General features: G+C 48.0%; 1 protein-coding gene across 1 annotated transcript in view; it reads right to left on the reverse strand.

Annotated features, from left to right (window-relative positions):
- Positions 1-263: 263 nt before the first annotated feature.
- The window catches only part of CACNA1E (calcium voltage-gated channel subunit alpha1 E), an 89,417-nt gene continuing 68,716 nt past the window's right edge, over positions 264-20,964 (reverse strand). Inside the window, exons 32-41 of the mRNA XM_057726047.1 lie at positions 18,849-18,954; positions 17,889-17,996; positions 16,563-16,663; positions 16,165-16,271; positions 12,031-12,142; positions 8,999-9,127; positions 7,793-7,973; positions 6,703-6,893; positions 5,481-5,606; positions 264-5,330 (exon numbers count right to left, since the gene is read on the reverse strand). Coding sequence (XP_057582030.1) covers positions 5,064-5,330; positions 5,481-5,606; positions 6,703-6,893; positions 7,793-7,973; positions 8,999-9,127; positions 12,031-12,142; positions 16,165-16,271; positions 16,563-16,663; positions 17,889-17,996; positions 18,849-18,954 — 1,428 coding nt within the window. The 3' untranslated portion in view covers positions 264-5,063. The remainder of the gene's footprint in view (positions 5,331-5,480; positions 5,607-6,702; positions 6,894-7,792; positions 7,974-8,998; positions 9,128-12,030; positions 12,143-16,164; positions 16,272-16,562; positions 16,664-17,888; positions 17,997-18,848; positions 18,955-20,964) is intronic.

The raw sequence follows: 20,964 nt of genomic DNA on the forward strand, positions 1-20,964 counted from the left end.
TCAGAGGCTCAAAGCAGAAGGGATTCGAGAAGACAACGATGGCCATCAGAACCCAAAGATGGTTCTTTCTGTTCCCAGTCTTTTGTCCCCCCAGGTGGTACATCTGTATTCTCTGATGGGATGAGCTGCAGCACACGGCAGCTGGCCATCAACCCCAGCAGGCTGCAGCGGAGCCTGCCACTGGAGCCAGCAGAGGACTATCGGCTGCTGCTCTGTTGGGTTAGACCCGGCTATGATGTCCTGGGGCGGGGGGGGGGGGGGGGGGGGGGAGTTCAGAAAGGAAAAAACAAAAATCAAGACAACGCTGCTGCCAGAGGCAGTGTGTATTAATGTAGGCTCTCCTCTGATTGCCTTACGGAAAGGTTAGGTCGTAACTCCCGAGTTAATCTCATTTGGCTTTTGTTAGAGTCTCAGTGTGGATATATAGTTATCCAAACCTGGACTTGATTCCTCGTGGGGCTCCTGCCTGGAGTTAAACCATCAGGCCTGGACTGGCTACTTGCAGGGGGGCCCCTGTCCTCCTCCTTTCCTACAGCATGAAGTCCTCTCCTGAAACTCCAGGGCAGTGCTCAATGCTCTGGAATCCAGGGGGCAAGGACAGATAGGATGGATGAGTAGCAAGTGAGGAAGAATCTACCCCAAGGCACAGAAACACCTCTCCTCACCCTGATTCTTTGCCTACTCTGGCATTGGGCCTTTGAGGATCTCAAAACATAACAGATATGAAACTGATATAAAAAAAAAAAAAAGCAGTGAAAGTTCCTTAACGTTCAAGTCTCATAAAATCCCTGCAAAACAGGTGACTTTCTGCCCCCCACCTGTTATACATATGCCCCTTTTCCAATACAACCTCATAAGATGTTTTATAGCTGAGCTGAGAAATTAAAGAATCTCTCAACTTATCCCTGGCTTGACCCACTAAAGAAATATTCTGTCCAGAGCAGGCTTTAGAAATAAGGATGAAATGAAAAATTGAGAACTTTCTTAAAGCATCAAAGTCATTCAATTTTGTTCCATTATGTTGAGAGCCCTAACTTCCCTCCAATGGGCTTTCATCAAGTATGTGGACATTTCATACCCACCAGCAACAGTTCTGCACCTTACACTATTTCAGATCATCTTGTATCATCAGGTGAGTCCCTGCCTGTATTTCATAAGACTCAAGCATGCCCTAACGGCAGAGAGCCCAGCAGAGGCAGACAGGTTGGCAGTAAGCTTGGACTGGGTGAACTTAACCATCTCAGGAGTTGGGTCATCCCTAACATGTGGCAAAACAAGGGCTGGGACCAGAGGGCAGAGGACACCCAGGCTCATCACAAAGCCTATGTGAAGAAAAGATGTGTGTGGAGGATGGGTGCTGGCCGAGTGGTAGAACATGGGGTCTTCTCTTTGTGGTCCCAGAGTCAAGGGAAGGCAAAACCAGAAGATCTGAAGTTCAGCTTCAGAGAACTGGTATCAGTGATTTCGGTACCTCATAGAAACAATGAATGGAGAAAAGTGAAACCCAGAATAGAAATAGATTCCTCAGCTAGAAAAGGACACAGCCCCACACTGGGCAGCTATGTGCATGGCTCACGTTGAGCCTGGGGGACCCTCAAGGGTACCGCCCCTTCACAGTGTAGATAATTCTATCCTGACCCGGCTCACAGGACACCTTGGCCTAGAGCTCTGCCCCTTGTCTGAAGGCCTGCTGGCACTCTGCCCCCTTGGTGACTGAGATGGGCAGAGAGACACACACGTGTATATGGAAAGAGAAATGAATTCACCAGAAGTGTGTCTGGAGCCTTAAATGAAGTGAGGTGTATCTAAACATGAACCTAGTTAGAATATCTCTCTGCCTTGGTTTCTTTTCCTCTCCTTCCTTCTTTTTCCCTTCCTCTCCCCACCACCCACCCTTCTTATTTTGAAGGGATCCTGAAGACTCATATTAGCAAGGGAAACTGGACACAAAGCTAAAGATTCTTCCGAGGGGACCTACAGTGCTGTTTGATCATGGTGTGTATGTCAAACACTGGTGGTCGTTCTGTTTTGCTTGGAATTTCTCAAGATGCTGCCACACTTTTTAATCCAAAGAGAAGCACAGGTTTTGAGATGTAAAGGGGGCCTCTTTTCAAGAGAAAGAGGCAGAATCTGATACCTAGGAATGGATCTCTGGGTTGGCTATTAGGGGGGAAGGTTAGGGTTCATATTTATTCAGAGGTGGAAGGAAACCATTAGAAGATTATGCTAATACACTCCATGACTTAGAAAATTATCTTTCATTTTCTGGTCTTAATAGAAGGGTAAATGCAGGCTAAGGGATAAGAAACCTGATTTCTTGGTCAGAGGGAAGCTGAAGTAGAGAGATGAGTTCAGAAGTTCACGGGCACTAAAAAAAACCCAGGTGGCTGGTCAGGGGCCGCCATCTGCAGTGTGTTATGTCACTTTATTCAGGGTTCAAGTGCTTGTGTGGATGTGAGTTTAAGGAGTTCAGGTATCCAGGAAGGTTTCCTGGCACAGCAAACTGAGTGTCTGTAATGTTGTTTGCAGGCAAATCCCACTTCTGGTCATTGCTCTGCCAGCCTCAATGTCTTCTGTTGCAATGGCGTAAGGCGTCACTTCCACACCCTTTCTCAAAACACAATGCGACAGACTCGCAGGTGCAGAATGGCGCTGTGTCGGCCTTTCCCTCGGGAAAGCTGCATTTCCGAGGCGGAAGAAAGCAATTTTGTGCAAAGCAGCCCATAGCAGCACTTTGGCAGGAGTGACACTGAGCAGAGGAAATCTTTAAGATAGTACGAGGCCCAGCGTCGGATCTTAGGTAACCATCCTGCCCTTTAGCATCAGGGTGTTAGAGTCACACTCCCAGTCACCCCCAAATACCACGTGTGCTGAGCAGGGGAGGAAAGGGAAAAAGAGGAGAGTTTCAGAGCAGGAGACCTATGTCTCTGCCTCACTGGTCTCCTGCCCTGGGACTACTTTGGTTTGGGGGCTGACTGTGTGTTACAAAGCTCCATCCATGTCTAGGGCAGAAGGCAGGGCCATCACAAAGGATTTTGCAGCCACAGGGCTGAATCTGGCTTTTCAGAGCTGATACTGCGATGCCTTATTTCTATTGCAGCAACAACAACAACAAAACAAAAAAACCCAACTTCATAAGAAAAATAACAGCCACCGACTGCTCCTACCCACGAGGTGAAGCCTGCCTGGGCTGGAGGAGGATAAAGAGTGTTTATCCCCTGCGCTCTCAGTCGGGGGCCTCTGAGTCACCCCACGGAGGGTCCATGCGGCTGGCTCCACCTGCTCCTGGCTGGGAGAGGAGGGCCCTGCCTGGTACCCCTCCAGGAAACCCTTCCACCTAACGGTGATGGTGCTGGGGGACTGCAGAGGGACATAGGGAATGGTGTGTTTCCACCGAAGGGATAACTGACGTGGTGAAGGAGAACTGATAAGCCCAGAAAGGGTTCTCTTCTTCTCAATGCTCATGAGTTTGGGGGGTGAGGAGCAATGTCCTGAGGTTGTCTTCAGCTCAGCTCCTACTCGGGGGACGGGTCAAGCCCAGGGGAATATGCAGGACCAGCAGGGCCCCAGCCCTGTCACCCTGCGTGCTGAGGTCCCAGCGGAGCCTGCTTCGCTAGAAGGAGCAGCCCAGGTCTAAGCTGAGGTATATCTACGGATCATTTTAAACTAGCCTGGCAAACTGACCCTGGACCACAAACCAGCTGTAGAAGCTGCCCGTCCGAGGGTCCCTCCCTTGCAGGAGCTCCTCAGGAGACTCAGACGGACTCTTACTGAAGCGTCTCTGGTTTCAATCTGTCGGCCCTTCTCATCTTGAGGGATAAGAAGTCCCTGCCAGGTGATGTGCAGCCCACCTGGATGTGTGTGTGCGGCCCCCCTGGGGAGTGGCTGGGCCCAGTGGCACGTGGGTGCACTGGATTGGACACAGCACGGGCCCTGCTGCTTGGCAGAGAGGCCTGTTGCCTCCTGGACCAGAGTCCGGGCTGACATTCAGCCAGCACGTGCTGGGCCGGCCGCGGCACCGGTCCACATCCTGAGTTACCTCTATGCTGGATGGAAAACTGACGCTGCCCGAGTCCCGTAAGTGCCCCCTGCCACACTCGCCCCACCCTTAGGACTCCCCCGTGCCCGGCATCTCCCGGGCCAAGGCGGCTCAGGGCCTGGGGTGCCAGCACACAGGCCGGACGGCACTCTCATTAGCTGGTGCCCTGGTGACACAGGTTGCGGATACTTTTTGAAACACCACCTTACCGGAGCCTTAGGTACCCCCGTGGACTCCGGGGGCTCTCCTTAGCCTAACGAACACAGCACCTACCGAGCGGGCGAGAGGCCTCAGACCGGCCTGTTGCCACCCGCACCACCAGCTCTGCTTCTCCGCCCCTCCTCCACTGTGGGGGCTGCCAGGCTATGGCTTTGCTCACCCAGACCAGCCCTCGCTGCTGCCGCCACAGCACCCGACGCCCCCCTCCTGCTTTCTCCTCCCTCTCTGCCTCCTACCCTTGACATCCAATGCTCCTGAACCGAGCCTGTGCTTCTTCGGGGGAAGCAAGCCACAGGATAACACATGAGATGCTGCTGCGGTTGCCCTGGTGGCAGTGGTGCTGGCTGAGGAGGAAGAGCTGGCGGGGGGGAGAGTCCTCTCCCAGGGTCTTCACGACTCCCCAGGTAAGAGCCAGAAAGTCTTCCAGGCTCCTCAGGGCAATGGCCGCAGACACAGCCGGCTCGATCCCCCCCACGGCTATCGAAAAGTGGGAAGGGGCAAGGGGAAGCAAAGCCATCCTCGTGTCCCTTCTCCCCTGGGAAGAACCCTCCACGTTCTTGTATTTTCTTTCCCCAGCAAAGAGGCAGAACTATGGCAGTGCCCATCTTGCAAAGGGAAATACAGCGATTTGGTGGGTCTGACTGGTTTTCCACCTGTCCTTCCCTTCCTCTTCTCTGCTAATGCACGGTGTCCTTCCAGCTCCTTCCTCCCTCTTCCTCCCCCCCCCGGGCCGCACTGGCTTCCCAATTCGGGTCTTGGTTTCCTCCGTGTGAGAGAAGAGCATGCATCGGAGGGGGAGCAGCCTCTAGCATCTGTCGTCTTCTTCCGTGTCACTCAGGAGGTCGCTGACGGCTCCGCACGTCACGCCGGGTCCGGCCCCCCCGCGCCTCCGCCGCCGATAATGTCCGTTGGGCATCTGCCAGCTGTGCCGCAGGGGCGGCGCTGAGCCGATGGTGTTGGACCGGCCCAGGCTGGTAGCCACAGCTGCTTCAAAGGTGAGCGTCTCCTCCTCGCCACAGTCCGAGGTGTGCGAGTCTTCGTGCAGGGCTAGGTAGGGCTCAGAGATGTAGCGCTGTGGGGAGGAGGGGTGGCCCTGCTGTGCGCGCCGGGGGTTGGAAGACTCAGGCAGGCCGGCGTCGTTGCCCTCCAGAGCTCGGGAGGCCAGTGGGGAGCCACCCTCGCTCCCATCAGCAGGGGGGGAGATGCTCCCAGGGTGTCTCACCAGGGAGCTGTAGGAAAGGAGGGGCCGAGGCTTTGGAGGGACAGGTGGGAGCTGCCGACGACTCCGTCTTGGGGTGCTGGTGTCGGAGATGGAGGGGATGGAGCTTTCACTCAGGGACCCCGTGCCCTGTGCAGCAGGAGAAACAGGGCATGTTAGCCTGGGTTTGGCATCATCCCTACTTGGGACCTGGTTAAGGTCCCTAACCCCTCCTACAGAGAGCCACCGGAGTCCCCTCTGCTCCCAGTCACATCCACTCAGGGACAGAGAGACTAAAGGAGCTTGAGGAGCCAATATCAATGAGACCAGGGCATGTCAACTTTCAATATGCTTATGCATCTCTGGGGGTCTTCTTAAACGGTTAGATGCGGGTCAGAAGGTCTGGGGTGGGGCCTGAGATCCTGCATTTCTAACAAGATCTCAGGTGCTGCGGGTCCATGAGCAAACACAGTCAGTAGCAAGGATCTGGAAGCTCTCTCTCTCTAGCACGTGGCACAATGAAAGAAATACTTGAAGCTTTGGGGAAAGACAACTACATGAAAGGTGAATGAATGGTCCAGAGCCGCTCTGTCTGGGGAACATTCTTGGGAACTGGATCTAAGGGCATGGTGAACACCTTTCCTCATCTTCTCTTTTTGCATCTGTGTAGGTGCGCTACGACTAGCTTGGCTTCTACACCCACTCATCTGCTGGTTCAGGCCTAACTTGATCTGCACATCTATTCCCTTAGGCTGGTGTTGCAGCAACAGGCTGGAAGGAGAGATGCTCCTCCTCTTGGGATGGCTGGAAGCTAGGTAAATGAAGTGGAATTGACCTGACTTCTGAATCCTGTGCTGAGAGAGGAATCACCATTCCAACCCATACGAAGGGCCGTGCGACTGGTCAAAGAAACTTTTCCGGCTAAAAAAACATCCTTTCCTCTGAAATCTGCCTGAGGTATTTGTGAACTTATTTGTTGTGACTCTGTAACTCTGGATTCTGAGAACCAAGAAGGAATGACCCCTAGACACCACTGTCTTTCTTGGGGGACTCTCTGGGTTTCTGTGAATTCACATCATTTCTGAGTACAGAAGTGTTGAGCAGTTAACCTCTAGGCGCAATGCATGCAGTTTCCTGTGAAGCTGAGGTCTGTGTCCGTGCTTGGATGCCCACATTTTGCACCTTATGTTAACAGCCCGCCCCTCCCTGTCTTTCTGCAGAGGCTCAGCTTCCTTTCCACGCTCACCTGTCTGTTGGGGGTCTGTGACCTGCCCTCACTGGGAGACCGGGACTGACGACGCTCTGGGGACTCCCAGTCAGCCTGGGTCCCTCGCTCCTCGGAGTTGCAGCGGGAGACGTCGGGAGAGAGAAGATGCTTTCGCTCTTTTGATCGTCCCCGCTCTCTGCCCCCTGAGCGGTGGGTGTCAGACTTGTGGCCTATGAGAGATGACGAGAGCAACTATCAGAACTCTGCCCATCCTGGCCGCTCAACATAAAGATAAGTCTTACGGCCTGGCTTCTGCAGACATGTCACCAGGTGGTCTGAAAGGGAGGCAGGAGAGAGAGGCTGGAAAATTACCCTTTTGTGAAGAGGTAAGTATGCAAGTTGCCACTGGAAAGACTTGCAAATCCAAGGATGCAACTGTTCTCTTCTGCTTCCGTGTATGCTAGGTAGGATTAAGGCAGAATCTTTGCCTTCAGTGGGGCCCAGGAATCCTCTATGTCCTAAACATGGGTGGGTAACTTTCTAGGGGGAAAACGGCACTAGTGGAAGGGAATTAAGAAGTTGCTATGAATGCAGTAATGATAGAGTTACTGTAATGCCCTGGAACTGAAGTCAAAGGATTTCACTTCTAGTCCCCATTCTGCCACTTACTGGCCCTATGATATGGGACATGTCACTGCTTTTTAATTTTCGTTCCTTCATTTAGTAAAATAGTTTGAACCAGACTAGTGATTTTCTATTTCTATCATATGACCCTTTTCCGTAAAACTCAAGTACATAAAACAATTTCAGGTAGCACTGTCTGGGCTGAAATGCTGGGGGTCTCTAATGCATCCCTAAAGCTTGGGAAACCTCCGTTTTAATGATTTCTATTGCCCTGTTCTGGAAGAAAGGAACCTCATCAGCCTTTGTGATGACTAGAGAGGGTTTTGTTGCTTCGTTTCCTGATGTGAGACAGAGAGGAAACCCCCTTTGTTAAGGAGCATTCTTCCTTCACTCCCTGCAACCTTATCCTTATCTGGATTCTGGTCCTGTGCTTCTCAGTTCCTGTCAGAATCAGCCCATCTGGGCAGGAGCACCAAAAAGAGGCAAATAGCGAAGACCCTCTCACCTGAGTCAGAGTTCAGGCGGTGGGCTGACAGCCTCAGGGAGGAATGGTAACTCCGACGTCGTGACTTGTAGGTGTTTTCACTGCTTCGCTCCATGGAGAACTCCTCCAACCACGAGGAATTTGAACGCTTATCCCGAATAGTGGAAAATGAACGTCTCATGGAGCTCGGGTCTGTCAACACCTGGAAACATCAGCCCCCAGAGGAACACAAGGTATGGATTAATTACTGAAATGGTCTAAAAGTATGGAAGATGTAGGACTGAGTCTGTTGAAGACTGCAAACTGTCACCTCCCATAAATCCCTCTTGCTCAGACCTTAGCTGGAGGAGGCTGTTCTGGAATGCTTCTCTACATGAACATAGTTACTGGGCTGGTGCAGGGCTCCTCTTCATGCTCAGGAAAGCAAGAGGCTGAGGGTCCTGTGTAAGCTTCCCATAGAGCCATCTACCCCAGGGATGCAGCCAGGACCTGCAGTGAACCTTGAGCCACTTTGAAATAAGTGAGGGCAACTGTCAAAAACTCTCCACTAAGAAAGAAGCATGGCTTTGCCTTTTGTTTTTTGCCCTCCTCAGAGAAGGCACCGCCTTATACCGCTAGAGCTTAGGAGAGCTTGTACTTGAATAGCTCCTGAGAATGCACTGCTCTCTCTCCATCAGTCCCATTCCAGCTCCACCTTAAACTAGGGCATTTTGATTTGCCATGGCTGTTAAAACAGATCCACGAAAACTTCTTGTCTCTGTCAAAACTTGATGTAAGACAGACAGACAGAAAAAAGAAGCCAGGAAAACAGACAAAGAAATGAGGTGTGGCCTGCACTGGTTAGGACAGACAGTCCTGACACAGAGCTGTGTGTGTAAGTAACTGCATATGTGCTAGGGGAGCCAGGAAAGGAGAAAAGGAAGGAAAAATACACAGGGAAAATCCAGGAAAATATTTCTTGCATGACTGGTTGAGTCTTGAGGATGTTGAGCCCATCTGGAGGCCCGCCCTTTTGCTGGCTAGGCTGTTGTGGTTAGGGTTTCACTGGAAACACAGTGTGCAGGATTAGCCTCTATAGAGAAGGCCCATGAGCCAGGTCTTGCTTATAGAGAAGGGGTGGGGGCAAGTCAAGAGCTCACCTGAAAACATCAGATGTTTTTTCATAACCCACCAATTCAGTACAGCCCAGGATGCCACTGCATATGGTAGGTGGTGGTTGCTTTTTACCTGGGGATCCACAGTCAGGCGTGGCATAGAGGATGCCCTCCCAGATCCCGCATGCTCCTGGGTGTCCGAAGGAAGGTAGATGCCATGGTTAGAGGGCTGCACGCTTTTTAATTCACTAACCTCTGGCTCCTAGAAATAAACACACAGCCAAGCTTGTGGGACCTGGTTCCATCCCATTGCTTCTCACTTCCGGTGGATGATTCTGCCTCCTCCAAATGAAGAATGGCTTTCAGAAGAGCGACTTGCATCTCTAAGGTATCAGTTGTATGTGTATATATGTTTGTGTCTATGTGTGCACATTATGTGGTATACCAGATGTCCCACACAGAAAGCTCTAACTAGGGTTGAGGCGTAAAGATTGTATTTTCTAGTTAACTATCATCTTAGTTATCACTAAGCAATGCTTCAGATTTTATAGCTTTGTGAAATTTACTTCCTGCAAGTTGGTAGTGTTGGGTTTATTCTTTTAATCTGAAGAAGCCATTTGTCAGTTAAATAGAAACCACTGTTTGAAGGAAACTCACCAATTTCTGGTATCGAGTATATCTTTTGAAACCTTAAGACACATGATTTAAACAGCTTTCTTGTGATTGAAACCATCCAAAAAAAGGGGTGGGTAGCCATCTTTCAGGAATGCTCTAGACTAGTGCAGTCCAATAGAAATACAATGCAAACCATATATGTAATTTAAAATTTCCTAGAAATTACATTTTAAAAAGAAATACGAAATTTAATAATAGATTTAACTTAACCCAATATGTCCAAATACTCTCATGGCAACATGTAATCAATATAAAAAATTTATGAGATATTTTACATTTTTTGGTACCAAGTCATTGCCATCGGTATGTATTTTACACCTATGGCTTGTCTCAACTTGGACTAGTCACATTTCAAATGCTTAATTAACATATGTGGGCAGTGGCTATTGTATTGGACTATGAGAGCTTTAAGAAGATTGGATTGGAAATCTCTAGGGTCCTGCCCAAGTCACTTAATTTTCCTGGTTAAAAAATGTTTGGCAAATGTACATGCTCTATATAGACAGCTAGTGTCATTGCATAAAGAGTAGAGCTGCTTTAAAAATGTTTACATGGGCCACCCAACACAGAGACCTAGGAATATCTTGGATATCTGGAGATTACACTAGGGGTAAAAAAAAAGGATTTTATATTTAGGAAAATGACACCTAAAAACATGGGTGTGTGTGTAGGGTACTTTTAAAGGAAAGGGTGCCCAAGACACCCCCTTGGCCTCCATGACCATTTGGCTGAGTGGTTCCTGGTATGAGTGAGAGGACTGCCTTCATAGGACATGATGTGTGCATCTGAGGAAGTTAGTGTTTGCAGTATACGCTTTATATAGCACACGGGTCGGACTGGAAACAGATGTGATAACAACACTGCAGTCTACGGGTGTCAGAGGTGGTGCAAGACGTGCACACACACACAAATCATGGCCATGCCCCAGAAAGTGGAGCAGAGGACCCCAAAGGATGGGCGGGAATACACAGTGGTGAGTGTATAGCACGGGCTGACACCTGAATTGAATTACAGACACCAGTACTGACAATGAGATGAACATATATCCAAAAAGTCCTGGCACTACAGCTCAGCCCTGGGGAACCTGCAGAAAGGATGATGTAATAAAGCCTCCCTGTGAAAGAAAGGACACGTGACTGAGATTGTTCTCACCAGACACATCACCAGGCAAACCATAAAATGATGAGCAGCCCTTTTAAGAATTAAACCATTGGTACCAACTAGCCCCTGGGCTTTGGTGCTCATTTCCTCAGACAGGAAGGCAGGGAGTTATCTGAAGGATTCTTACCCACCTTACCAAGAACACCCTCAAGCCACAACTCATACACTGAGGGATCTGGTCTGGCTGTCTCCTCAGTACCACCGTGCACAATTCCCTGTCTCCTCAGTCACAGGACATGGACTCACTCATTTGCTGGAGCTACTGAAGTGGGTTTTTCCCCTCTGAAGGGCACCCACTCCATCAGACATGCCCTCCACAAGCAGGCCATACACACAATCCACCCCCACACCCATCCAGGAAGGCGCTGGGGTTCACAGTAGCAGTGGGAAGGGGTCAGGAAAAAACGAAGGGGAGAGAAGAACACAGTTGAATTAGAATCAAAGTGACATGGAACTCACTTCATACAAGCTGTCTACATAAACTATTGCAAAGGCTGGGTTTTACGCTTTTTCTCTGCAGACCAAGAAACACCTGGGCTTTAATTCTAAGCTCCAGAGGGAACTCAATCTCATGGCTCCTGCACTAATAGTAAAGTCCATCATCTCTGGGAATCCCGTTTTAGCTTTGTATTAGCAAAATCTAAAGTTCCATCTGCCCTCTTGTCTCTAAGTTGAAACTCTATTTAATAGAGTTCTCAGAAATACTGCCATTTTTGCAAATGAACATCTTTAGGTTCAGGAGAGGGATTTTAAGGGTCTCTTAGAATGTATTTGACCTTGTAGAACGGTGACCAAAAGGGCCAATTTGCCTGAGCCCACACAGAGCTCAGGCATGAGATTCTTGTGTATCTCCTAGCGGACAGCTAGTCACCGTTACACAGACTACCCATGAGTCCTCCAGGAGGCACGCATCACTAAAGGGCTGGCAGGTAGCTTTCCTGGGCTACATGAAGCTGCTTGGTTGGTGCCATCCATTCTTATGATGACCTATCCTAAGGCTCCCTATCAAAGGCAAGATTTTGTTTGTGACTTTGCTTCCCTGTTTGACGCCCAGGGGCATAAATTAAGAGGGCTTGGCCTGAAGCATTCTAAGTTTCTGAAGCAGATAAGGGGTCACTGGGGTTGTAGAACCTGAAAAGGGAGCAATGTCAGAGAACATGAGAAACTCAGCTGTGACAGGGGAGATGGCAGGAAACTCCCAGGGTAATTGGTTGGACTATCAGAGTTTTTCTGATGGATCAAGGCTATGGAATAAAATTTGAAAATGAGAGTGGGAGGGATGAGGAAACCGAGGAGGTATTTTTGAGGTCATGTAACTCATTCATTCACCAGAGACTGCTGTTCCTGGAACTGTCCATCATCGGCTGGGTCCATACAAGCCAACTGGAATATCTCCTGCGGGGAGAGTGGGCTCATCGAAGGGTATCCACTCCGGCCACTCCTGCAAAGCAATGCCAAGTTCAGAGGTAATGTGTGCATGAGAGAGAGAGAGAAACAGTCATGACATAGCTGCCATTACCAATTCCCACCCAGACAAGACTTCTTTCCCAGGAAGGGTAACACCATTTAGCCTTGGCTGGCTTGTAAGCTGGGTAACTTACAGGTGGCTAGCCGTAGAAGAGAAAGTTTTTTTTTTTTTTTTTTTTTTTTTTTTTTTTTAAAGCACTGGAAAAGAGAAACCACTGTTTTCAACCTGCATTTGGAACCACTCACCATTCTGCTGGCGACTAGCATATCTGTGACAAATGACATCATTTGTCACACTCAGCCATATGGAAGACCAATGTTAGATTGTAAACCTGTTTCTGCTCAGTTTCTCCATTCGGCAGAAAAATGCCATAGTTTAAACAGTGAACAGTTTGTTTAAATATTAAGCAGTCATGGTCTTTTAAAAAAATTTCCTCCACTCTCCATAAGAATATGGTTTTATCGTGCCAACATCCCTGGCCAAACTAAACAATTCAATGCCATGAACATTTATTGAAGGACTGCTCTGGACCAGACACTGTGTCTGCTGGCTTATGAACTGGGTGGAATGATTTCAGAAGTGACATTGAAGAGGTCACAATGTCTGGGTCAATGGCTATGTAGGAGGATGCTTCAATGGTGATGAGGGACAAAGTTGGTCAAGTATTTAGGGGCCGCTGGATGAAAAGTATGTTTTTATTATTCTATTTATTATTCATTATTCTATTTTATTATTCTATTTATTCTCTTATTAAACCAGGTTTGGTACCTGCAGACACCCTAAGCCAATACGATCCACTGAGCCAGCTAGGGAAAAAAAGAGGCAGCCAATCTTTCCTGAGAATTGGGCTGCTGCTACCATTCACTGCTACTAATACAGTAACATTTGCCCTTTGACTCAAGTGAGGAGGCTGACTGAGCCTCCTGATCACGGGAAGAGGGACATGGTCAGTGACTGGGCAGCAGCCCTCGGTGGGCGTGGAGTAAGGAGGAGGAGATGGGACACCATCTGTGCCAGTGCCCCATCTGCTCTGGGGAGAGCCACTGCAGAGTCTGCTGCTAGCGACCGTGAACCCAGTGGAAAATCTGAGGCGTGAGCAAGGATTGCCAGTTACTTTAAAATAATCCACTAGACTGGGATCACAGGGAAAAATCCAAAGAGCAGAGTTTTCACCCAACCTGTCCCCTTGCTGCCAGTGAGGGCTTCAGCTGAATTTTTACGACTGCTAGAGAGCAATCTGTTATTTAAATGACTGCTTAAATGTCAATCATCTTCCTCCGTGTGGCTTGGCCTGAGAAGCACGGGGAATAAGATAAGCACTGCTCTATAGGAAATGGGTCCCCTTTTGTCCTACAGAAAATGAGTAACTTCAGGATCCCCAACAGGTAAAGAGGACACTTAAAAGCACTGAACAGCCTTAGAGATTTCAATAACTTGAACCCTGAGGTTTTCTTACTATGAAAACCTTGTCTGGCTTCCACTGTTGTTGGGAGCGAGTCCAGAGGCCTGAGTGTGGCCTCTCTCATGATCCGCTTCCTACCTGGCCACCCTCCCCTTGCATGACTTTCCCTTATTCCCTGAATTCCAATGTGCTGGGCTTGCTCAGTTGGTTGACTGTGCCAGGTTTCTTTCTGCCTCAGGACTCGAATAAAGGCTGTTCCCGGAAGGCAGGATGCTTCTCCAACACCCTTGCAAGCTCTTTTCTGAATGCCTCCTTCAAAATTCTTCTCAAAGGTCACTTCCTTAAAGGAATCGCATCTGATAAACCGGTCAGAGCTCTCTCTCACATGCACTCAGATCATAAAGTACTTTTTTTCCCCCATCCTGGCACTTACCAGGATTGTGACTGAATCATCAAAAATGGCAAGTATTTTTCTTTCCAATAATTCTGTTTCATGTCTTTTTCTACCAGGTGTAAACACAATGAGAGAGGAGCCCTGTCATGTTCACCACGCTACCCCAGAGCCATCTCTGCTTGAACAATACAAGGCTCGAGAGACACGGATGGTCCTGAGGAGCCAGCCTGCTGCTCCACGAACATCTCCATTTCAGGAAATGGACCAACATCTACCTAGAAGCTCAAACCAGAAACCCGAGGCTCATCTTTGACTCCTCCCCCTCCTTCACTCCACGTAGCAGATCAATCACTATATCCGATCATTTCCATGTATTAGTTACCTCTCCGGTCTGATTCTCTCTCCCCATTTCTAGCCTGTTAGTCCAAGCCACAGTCTTCAATAATTCACACAATTGCAGCCTCGTACTAAACTGTGTTCCGACTCTCCAATCGCCTCCCTCCAATCCACTGAGTCCACACCAGACTGAAGAATGATCTTTAGAAAGCCCAAACCTGATCGTGTCACCCATTAGCCTTGGATGAAACTAAACTTCTGTATCCCTACACCCTGGCCCCTCCAAATCCATCACCTGCCACCTCTCCTGATCTCTCTGTACGCCAACCATCATGACAGTTTTTAGGTTCCTTAAACTGACCATACTTTATTTCACCTCTTAAAGTGCTTGCTTTTGAGTCTCACTCAAATATTACTTCCTCAGGGAAGCTTCCTCAAATCCTCAAACTACGTGGGCTGCTTCCTTTACACAGCATCGCAACAGCCTACCCTTCCACATTTTAACTGTTACCACTCATGTAATTTCTTTTTCAAGGACTGTGCCCATGGGGACTGTGATCATGTTGACTGAATTCCCCAGTGTCTGAGCCAGTTTTTGGGTCACACTGACTCTCAGTAAATATTGGTCAAAATAATGAGTAAATGAATCAATAAACATATGGGAGAGAGGCTGGAATGGTCCAATGGTGGGAGTTAATTTGTACAGCAAATTGTTGCGGCAAAACAGACCTAGATGGGGGAGGGTGTCCTCTATTTCTAAGCCAAAGACCCTTGAAAAACACTGTAAACTCTTTCAAGGAGATATTCCTAGAGCTCTAATCATACCTCTAGACCTCCTTCCTGCACAGACCAAAGATAAACATGTATTTTTTTTCTAGACAGGCGAACCCACACCTGCTACTTTCAACACATCACATGTTTTGTAAAAATGACCGACGGCCTCGGTCGTTTTTCTTTGCTTCTAAATGGGTTGGATTGTGGCCATGAAGACAAGCTTTTCAAAAACAGGTCTCCAACACCACAGGCAGAAAGAAATTCATGGTGTGAGAGATTCCAAATGGTATTCTGACAGAGGTCTCATTCCCAAGCCTGGGACTTCACTCCTCTGATAATTACAGAAGTCGTGATATTTAGTGATTTACCGGGTCCATGAGAGCTAGACTGGAAAAAAAGTCACTAACCACAACCAACCACAAAAAGCCATTTACACTGGGTAGAGGGTACTCACCACAGGCTTGTGATGAGAGAAAGATAGCGTTACAATGAGGTATGTATATTACAACAGATCCCTTATGACGAATGACCACTCTGGGGCTAAGGCTTACAACTCAGAAGAATTGGCACATTCCTTAATTAGGGTTTTGTTTCCACCTTCAATATAGAAAATTAAAGAAAATTAAAGAAAAAATGGTTTTGCCTGATTTAAGGTTCTTTTTGTTCATTACAGATAACACAGTGTAATGGGAAGACGCGGGGCTTGAAAATAACTGACAAATTCCAGTTCAGCTTCCTATCAGCCATATGGTTTTGGGTGACTTAGGGAACCTCTCTGAGCCTCCGGTTTCTTCACTGTAAAGTGGTATTACTAATACAGCCCCTTCTTCCTTTGTCCATTCACAGCGCTCCCTGTCTCTCAAGTTGGCCACAGCACACACGAGCTCGGTCTGCTGTTCTACTACCCCTACTGAATAACCATCCTAAGACACAACACGTTGTCTTCTCAGCCTCAGAGAGGGGATCACCCATTCATCTCAAAGTTAGTAGTTATTTCCCAGGCATTTCTAGACAATGGGTTTCTGGGTCTGCCCGATGGCATAAGTGACAGTGCAAACAGGGGAGTCATGGCCCTCTGGTTATACTTACAGGCCTGAGACGGGATCCTGCTGGAGATATGGCAGGGCTTTGGCGTTAGCAATGATCTCCTGAGGCAGAGATGAAGGCTCCATGCGCTGGAACATGGGTGCGTTTTTCTGTGTTAAAAGTGGAAAGGAGGAAAAAAGGGAACTTGAATGACTGTGGGGGAACATAAAATGCTGTGGGGAAAATGCCATTTAGTCGAGTAAAACAGGATTACGACTGATACCTTGTTTTACTGCCTGAACCTCCGCCCCACTGGGTTTCGAATCCCCAGATCCTAGAGAGTTCCTGGATCCTGCAACTCTGTATCTCTGCTAAGCACTTGCAGGATGCCCTGCCCCAGGGATGCACTGGCCTGTCCCTTCAGGGGCCCACCCACTCCCCATGCTGCCCTTGACCTTCACCTGTTCCTCCAGCTGCTGCCTCTGCTTCTTCACCTTGCTCTGTTTATAGTAGTCCATGATCATCATTGCTGCATAGATTTTGCCCACAGTCAGGTCAGAGGCTGAAGACACAAGCATGGCACAGAGGGAAACAGGGAGAAGACAGGTGGGGGAGAGTGAGGACACCTTGGAAGCACGTTTGCCCCTTCAGCCACCCACCCATCCAACATTTATTGAGGGTTCCATCTGCGCCAGGCTCTGAAGATACAGAGTGAATAGGCCCCCATATCTATCCTCAGGGAGCTTTCACAGCCACCCAGGGAGGGTGATGTTACTAATGATAAGCAACACATTGGTAAGCACCTCCCCCAGCCCCAGAATGGTCTAGATTTCCATCTCTTAGTAACACCACCTTTTCCCCAAGTGCTTGAAGGTGTGCTGAACTGTGTTAGGTTTAATGACAGAGCTATGCACCCAAGAAGCTTCACCCACAACCACAGTGACTTAAGAAACTGTTTTCCAGTATGGAGGTTCTTCAGAAAACTGAAAACAGAACTACCATATGATCCAGCAATCCCACTGCTGGGCATATATTCAGACAAAACTATAATTCAAAAAGATACATGCACCCCTATGTTCACAGCGGCACTATTCACAATAGCCAAGACATGGAAACAACCTAACGATCCATCAACAGATGAATGGGTAAAGAAGATGTGGTACGTATATATAATGGAATACTACACAGCCATAAAAAGAATGAAATAATGCCATTTGCAGCAACATGGATGCAACTAGAGATTATCATACTAAGTGAAGTCAGCAAGAGAAAGACAAATACCATATGATATTACCTATATGTGGACTCTAAAATATGGCATGAAACAGAAATAGACCCACAGACATAGAGAACAGATTTGTGATTGCCAAGGGGGAGGATGGGTGTGGGAAGGAAGGATTGGGAGTTTGGGGTTAGTAGATGCAAACTATTACATATAGAATGGATAAACAACAAGGTTAGTATAGTACAGGGAACTATATTCAATCTCCTGGGATAAACCATAATAGAAAAGAAAGTAAAAAAGAATACATTTATGTGTATAATTGAGTCACTTTGCTATATATAGCAGAAATTAACACAACATTGTAAATCAACTATACTGCAATTAAAAAAAAACTGCTTTCAATTAATAACAAAAGGGACCTGAGAAGTAAGGGATTTTTGTTTCCTAGGAATAAAAGAGCACCCTTCCCTCATCTCCTTGATCACTCAGTGTTTCCCGCAAAGATGTGGTCTTGGTGTGCTGGGCCCACAGTGACAAGGATACCCAGGAGGAGACCCCACACCTTTGGGCATGGGCACAAGTAGATCTAGCATCTTCTGGGACAGGTGAGGCCAGATGGCCAGGGTCTCCTTCTGTAGCTCTGAGTCTAGCTGCTGCCTGTCCGCACCACCTAGGATAAGATAAATTTATCAATAACGAAAACAGAACAGACACAGAAACAACAAGGATGGAGTGAGGAGGTGCGGCTGGAGCTGAGTCAGCATGGCACCTCATATTCTCAGAGGAAATCCTGGCACTTAATGACAGTGGATCCTGCAATATCGGGTCTTTCTGCTGAAGAAGCAGAACACGTTTTGGCTCCCGTTTTCAGTGATTCAGGGATATCCTGCCACAGAAAGCTGAGGCCCTGGGACCAAGATCAGCCTCTGCTTTCATTCGCAGAGTCTCCCAGCTGCTCAATATATCAGAAGGGGAAACGCAGAGAGCCACAAGCCAGCCCCCTCTGCCTCATTACATGTGCATCAGTTCTTCCGGCAACCTGACTCCAGAGCCTGCGTGACCTGATTTTGAAGAGGATTTGGACCAGGCAAGAGCAGGAAGCTGAGGCCCATCTGGAAGTAGTAACCCCTTGCTTTCCTAAATCACTGCATCAGAAATCAAGAGGAACAAAATACTGCCCTGATAGCACCTGCCACAGAAGCCTTCCAAGATGTTAAAGACACCACATGTGGGGAAAAAAAAAAAAAGAACTCATTTGTTCAATCAAAAAATATCTCTAAAATGCCTACTATGCGCCAGACACCGAAGATCACATACTGTTGAAGCCGAAACGAGCCTTAGCAATGATCAAACCATTCATTTCCCTAAGAGGAAAGGGCAAATCTTACAGTTACTGTATCTCAGAGGTGAAACAGGGACCCTACTATTTGATCTCCAGGTCACTGCATTGTCGGATAGATGAAAGTTCAAACATCTGCCACCCTGCGTGAGCTGTTCCAGAATGCTTTCTAAGCTTACTGACCTTTAGCGATTTTAATATCCAGAGCTGTCCGAATCAGAGCCATAAGCGTGGAAGTGAAGTGGACAGTCATGTCCTCAGCCACTGGCATATTCATCAGGACTAATCTCTGTATAAAAGAGAGAAAAGAAACAGGAGGAGGAAAAAATATATCGAAAGAAACCTCGGTGAGAAGGGAGGAAAAGTGCAGAAGTCAAATGCAGAGACAAAAAAGAAGGGCAAGGATTATTCCCCCGTCCCCTGTCCCAGTCCTGCTCTCTCCCTGCTTCTCACTTAAGGCTCATGGGCTGCTGTTTTGTTTTGTTTTGTTTATTCCTAGGGAATGATGTCAAATTCCAAGGGAAGAGGGGCTAATCATTCTTCAGGACTTCTCCATGGTCCTAAGAATGTCTTTAACAGGGAATCCTAAAAGCAGTAGCTCAGGGAAAGGAGTCAGCTCTGTGAGGTGACTTCATTCTCTGTTTCAGGGCTGCTCTACAGTTCCACGTGACCCATGGAAACCCCCAAATTCAGATGGAAAGGCAGTAACGGGGGAGATTTTGCTTTGCTTATCTGACTTGAAAGATGCATCCTGATGCCCCCTTTTTGAGTCTTTAAAAGATGAAATTTGCCAGCACGTGATCGAACATGCAGAAGTCCAGCTTATCCAAAGGATGAGGTGGAGCCAAATGGAAACGTGAGAGAGTGCAAACAGGGTCTAGGGGAAGAGGGCTGGGGAGCGCAGAGAAGAGAGGAGAGAAGGGTGACCCAGGCAGAAGCAGAGTGGGCAGGCCTTGTTCCCCTTGCCCAAAGGAAGGGGATCAAACTGAAATGGCCAAATCCACTTTCCAGAGAGTATCTTGCTTTCGGAATTCTTTAACTTTTCCTCCCATCCCCACATCCCTTTCTCCCACCAAGCTTCACCCCAGAAATTAAGAACTCAGGGCCACATTCCACCACCTGGTACTGTTGGATGTGGTATCATGAGCAAAAAGGATGCCGGCCCCTAAGCTGCACGGGAGGAGCCATGTAGTGGGGTGGATGAGGGTCCCTCATGGGCCTCCCGTTCCAATGAGATGCTCTCTGGAGCTTTAAACTTGGAGGTAGCAGCAGGAGAAGGTCCTCCAGCAGAACCACCAGCCTAGCAGGAAGGCAAGTGTTTCTTCCCAAGGCAGGGTTTCTAATACTCTATTGGAACATCTCGCTTAACGTGATGCCACAAACATGGTGTCTTAGAGTGTAAGGCCAGTTTCTTGTTTGTATCTGACTTCCATCTCTCTCCCACTTCTTTAGGCTTCTAGAGACGTGGCGACATTGTGAGTGCGACATTCATTCCTAGATGAATGAAAGAGCTCCAGAGTTCTGGGTCAGTCTAAACAGCAATGGGGGATTAACAGTAACTAGTACTAATTGTGGGGAAAAAATTCAGGCCCCAAGGCTCTAAGCACCCCAGTGGCAGGTGACTCCCAACATACTAAGCAATGCTGCTCTAAGCAAGCTGAGGGGAGTCCACCCATAACTCAGTCATGCCAAGAGGCAAATCTAATGCTGAACGTAACTTGTACCCATCATCACCCTTTCCTGTGTGCTGCCAGAAAAAATAGGTAGCTGGGCTAATGGGGGAAGGGAGTTGCATCCTTCATCATACATCATGGGATGGAAGTCATGTTCTCTTTTTTCTGGTACCTAGAAGGAACCATGCCATCATTCCTTCCTATGTCATGGAGGAAGAAATTTGTTAAGAGTTTTCCTAACTCCTAAAAATTTCTTCTTGGGCCATGTTTAGAGAAAGTTCTGCATTATTTCCTTAGCTTATCTGATTGAAGATTTTTTTTTTATAAGCCCTGATAGCTGTCTTGCCGTAGGCCGCCTTCTTGCCCATATATGCTATCCCGCAGGCCACCACTCTGCCTCCTCTAAAAGGAAACATGCTACTTAACACTTTCTTTCTAGTAACGCACTCACAAGAAGCCACACACTTGTAGAAACAGAATAACATAAAAAGAACACAAACCCATGTTGAATAGTCTTACAAACCACCTTGTGTATCAATTCAGGACTTCCTCCTTCTGGGAACCTTCATGACCCTTTCATCTCATGATTTCTTTTTTTCCTTGGTTCCCTCCTCCCCTTCCCCAGC

Source organism: Hippopotamus amphibius, chromosome 3 (assembly GCF_030028045.1).
Source record: "Hippopotamus amphibius kiboko isolate mHipAmp2 chromosome 3, mHipAmp2.hap2, whole genome shotgun sequence".
Lineage (NCBI taxonomy): Eukaryota > Metazoa > Chordata > Mammalia > Artiodactyla > Hippopotamidae > Hippopotamus > Hippopotamus amphibius.